Source organism: Plodia interpunctella, chromosome 24, assembly GCF_027563975.2.
Source record: "Plodia interpunctella isolate USDA-ARS_2022_Savannah chromosome 24, ilPloInte3.2, whole genome shotgun sequence".
NCBI lineage: Eukaryota > Metazoa > Arthropoda > Insecta > Lepidoptera > Pyralidae > Plodia > Plodia interpunctella.
The window spans coordinates 377328-381398 of NC_071317.1; the positions used below are offsets into that span (position 1 = coordinate 377328).

The 4071-nt window shown below is 33.1% G+C and overlaps 1 protein-coding gene across 1 annotated transcript; it reads left to right on the top strand.

Annotated features, from left to right (window-relative positions):
• The first annotated feature begins 433 nt into the window (after window positions 1-433).
• TBC1d7 (TBC1 domain family member 7) lies at window positions 434-3673 on the top strand. The gene is made up of 6 exons (XM_053763440.2): window positions 434-783; window positions 1296-1492; window positions 1767-1945; window positions 2278-2373; window positions 2939-3068; window positions 3205-3673. The coding sequence occupies exons 1-6, from the start codon at window positions 597-599 to the stop codon at window positions 3310-3312; spliced, it is 897 nt and encodes a 298-aa protein (XP_053619415.1). The 5' UTR covers window positions 434-596; the 3' UTR covers window positions 3313-3673.
• Window positions 3674-4071: the final 398 nt, after the last annotated feature.

The window sequence follows — 4071 nt, forward strand, 5'->3', positions numbered from 1 at the left end:
GGAAGAAGTATCCATTTCGACCTAGATTTCAGCACAGACATTATTATTATTTCAAGATTTCATAGAACTAAGGATACCACGAAAGTTTATTTGGTAGTTCTCATTCTATTTACGAGGAAGAACGTCACAGGCACTATAATTTTTAGAACAATGTTTTTAACAAAAAATAATAAGGACGTTTCGAATACGATGTAAGAAGAAGATAAAATTTAATATATGTGAATCATGGTCATATTGGTCATGTAATAGAATAGATTGCAATCGGATTTTGCCTACATTTCTGAGTATATAACTGGGTTATAGAATAGTAGTCTTGAATTGCAAACGTGTTGATGTTGGTTAAAGTTGAGTGACTCGGTCACATTACGCATTTGCAATTTTCTTGTGTATTTTCTGTATTGGTAACCCAACCTCCTATCATGTCAGTACGGGAAAATAAAATTTATTTACAGTACCTATGAAAAAAATCCAAACATTGTCTATCTAGATTGTTTGTGTGGTGTGCTATAAATATTTTTCTCGAAAATAAAAATGCATTAGACTAATATCTTATAAATTGGTATAAGCCAAAAGCGGTACTTTAAAAATCGATTAAAATGACGGACGAACGCAATTTCAGATCGTCATACTACGAAAAAGTTGGTTGTCGGGGGGTAGAGGAGAAGAAATCTTTGGAAATCCTTATGAAAGAGAAACCCTGGGACAGGGTGAAGCTCAAGCAGTTCTGTCTGAGATTCACCGTGCCCGCTGCTTATAGGAATTTAGTGTGGAAAGTGTTACTTGGTAAGCTATAGCTATCTATTTCGACCACGAGTTGAAATCTAATCTCTGTTTATCTACCCTTCTTGAGACTAGTAGACTCTAAATTCTACCCCCAAGTCAGACATTATAATATAGATAGGTAGATAAATCTTTATTTGTAGCTACAAACAAAGAAGAACGAATGAGTTCAAAACAGCTAAGAAACATTAAAAACAATGTAGGCAAATAATATATCTTCAAATCTCTCTCTTTCTCAGCCTCAGGGTGTTATTCTCGTCTGTTATTCCCTGAACTCCTTAAAAATGTTAATATTTAGGTGTGATTATGACTAACAATCCTTTTTTATTTCTAAAAAAAAGTTAAATGAATATTGTCCGCTAAAAATTTTAACTTAGTTCTATATCTGTATTCTATTTTTCTTCATTTCACACAAAACTTTTTATGTATTGCATCTTCCCTTACTATATCTGTTTCTGTAAACAAAGCCAAGAGTTGCCAAACTCAAAAATTAAAAAAGCTTTTATAAATTCCAGATATACTGCCAGTGTACCAAGAAGCCCACCAATTTGTAATGGAGCAGCGTACAGAGCAGTTCCAAGACGCCCTGTACTGTGTAGAATTGGTGGAACGCATAAACATGGATGCAGTGCGCAGCAAAATAATGTTTGAAATGTGGCTTCTGGAGAAGGAAGTCACAACGCCACCAGTATTTCCCGAGACTAATTTCTCTGTACATAATATTTACTATCCGGAAAGGGTTAAATTTGGGAGAACTTGTGTGTTCACTCAACTGACATAAATAGTCAACGGACATACAGAATAAATTTGATTTTTAGAAGTAACCTCACGTATTGGGCTCAGATGCTTAACGGCAAAGGAAGGAACCAATGAAGTGCTCAGATGTGAGAGAGAAAAACAGGAAATAAGAAAAAAACAACTGAACATAGATGTCCTTTGACTGAGGTTTGCGAGCATGAGGTTTTAATACCTTACATTTTTTCCAGTCTGCCGACACCTTCATACCAATAGCCGAGTCGTTACTGGAGCTGTTCACAGACGAAGTAGACATATATTGGATAACCAAGAGTTTAACAGAGATGGTGAGGAATATGCAGAAAGACATTGGCAAGCTTAAGGAAACCTTCCTCACCATGCTGGAGAAGGAAGACGGAGAACTTTACAAGTAAATTAATGAAGTATTTTTTTTTTATCTTTATTGCACAAAGTTACAAAAAATTGTATACAAATTGTGGATTTGATGCCATATGACTTTCTTTATTATTCAATCATAATATTTTTATACACTGTTGAACAGATTTTGATGAAATTTCATGGATGAGATGAGGCACAAACTCATTATGCACACTAGCACTACCATATTCATGTGAGATAGGTAAGACACCAGGATTGGCGCCAACGTATGAGGCGGGTCGCGCAAATTGTAAAGAAAAAATGTGAGGAGTTTAATTCCAAAATATCTTTATAAATTTTAACAATATATTGTTTCTTCTTCAGCCATTTATCAGACTTGGGCGCATTGGAAGTCCTGCCTCTGATCAAGTGGTTTAACTGCTGTTTTGCTGGAATTTTGGATGAGACCTCACTTGCTAAGTAAGTTCACATACACATGAACAAATGTAGGTCCAATCCTAGTAAAAAGTTAGTTTTATTTCTTTCTTCATTCTAACATAAATATATCTTATATAACTCATAACACGGTGAATCATAACTCGGTTCGGCACAGAGTGGTCTCATAGATTAATTAACTTTTTGACGAAGCATGTTGCAGATTTCTTTAAGTAAACATTTTGACGAAGCATCATAACAGTATTTTTGAATTTGTTGCAAATAATCTAATAGGTATTAGTTCAAACTTGTACATTTTAAAGTAAAGCATAATTTTAGTTTACAGTCTGTCAAGAAAGTGAAGAAAACAGATTTTAAAGAAACAACATTTTTTGTTTGATAAACATCAACCAATCATGACCAAAAAATTTTGTGTTGCCAGCCAACAGGAGAAAGCACCCTCATATATTTTCATCACTTTCTTGACGGACTGTATATTGCTGTAAAATCATAAAAAGACTTGTAGGTAAGATTAATAAGACTTGTAAACGAACTTTTAGTTCACTGGATTGCCATTTATTTATTTAGATTTTTTATAATTTTTTTTCAGGATATGGGACAAACTCTGTAGTGGTGCCCCTAAAATATTGTCCTTTGCTGCAGTAATGTTAGTTATAACTTTACGACGCAATATTTTGAAGGCGAAATCTGCAGAAGAAGTGTTCCAATGCGTCTCAGAGGTGACATTTTTTTAAATTTTGTATTTGGCTGTATAGGTAACACTTTATTTTCTCTCCCCTTTAACTTTCGATGACAAAAAAAGGTAAATGTTGCCATTGATATATTTTCTACTAAATTAATACTTTTATGTTACAGATACCGGAACAGTATGAGGAGCAAGTTTGTGCGGTTGCAAATAAAGCTATTGATCTTTGGCAATACTATGGTGCCCTCCCACAAAATGATCAGCTAGCTAAAAAATGATGTATGACCTTCTAATGAGTTTATCTCATTAGAAGTAAAAAGGACAATTCGGCCAGAATTTCTAAACTATTACAGCTATTCTGTAAAAAATACATTCTTAACTGTAATGTACAATAAAACATAGATTTGTTGCGTATATATGCGGATATAATGATAAGTAAATAAGTTAACGAAATAAATATTGTCAAAATAAATATTGTAAAAATAGACATTGTGTTACGAAATAAATATTGTCAAAATTAAAGATGATATTATTAGGATTTAGATATTGTGTACTTTTGGCGTGTTGTGGAATCCTAAGATGTAATATTTAATGTAGGTTTATAAAGCACTGACGTAATAAAATAATAATTTACATTTATTTCAATGGTTTTCTTGTTATTCTTTGTTTTATCGGGAATAAATAAAAATACAAAATACGTTTTAAGTATTTTCAACATAAAAGAAAGTCCGTGTCTGTGTTTCTAAGTTTTATTTTACTCCACTCAACTTATTTGGATGCAGCTTTCACTGTCATTTAGACAATTTGTCAACCTCGTGAGAAGCCGGCCAGGTCGATAATAATTATATTTCAAGCCCCCTATTTCACCCCCATGAACTCGTAGTTTCAAAACAGTGAAGTAGATGCGAAAACGAAATTGATCTTCAAAAATTGATAACTATAGTATATCGACAGATTGACTTTCTTATTAAAGAATACTTCCATTTTTGCGTCGGTAAAATCCGAGCAGTAGAATTTGTTTTTTTATTCTGGCAACA

Coding starts and splice junctions, on each gene's coding strand:
- TBC1d7 (XM_053763440.2), top strand. CDS start 597: ATGACGGACGAACGCAATTTCAGATCGTCATACTACGAAAAAGTTGGT. Junction 784..1,295: donor AGTGTGGAAAGTGTTACTTG/GTAAGCTATAGC, acceptor TATAAATTCCAG/ATATACTGCCAGTGTACCAA. Junction 3,069..3,204: donor TGTTCCAATGCGTCTCAGAG/GTGACATTTTTT, acceptor TTTATGTTACAG/ATACCGGAACAGTATGAGGA.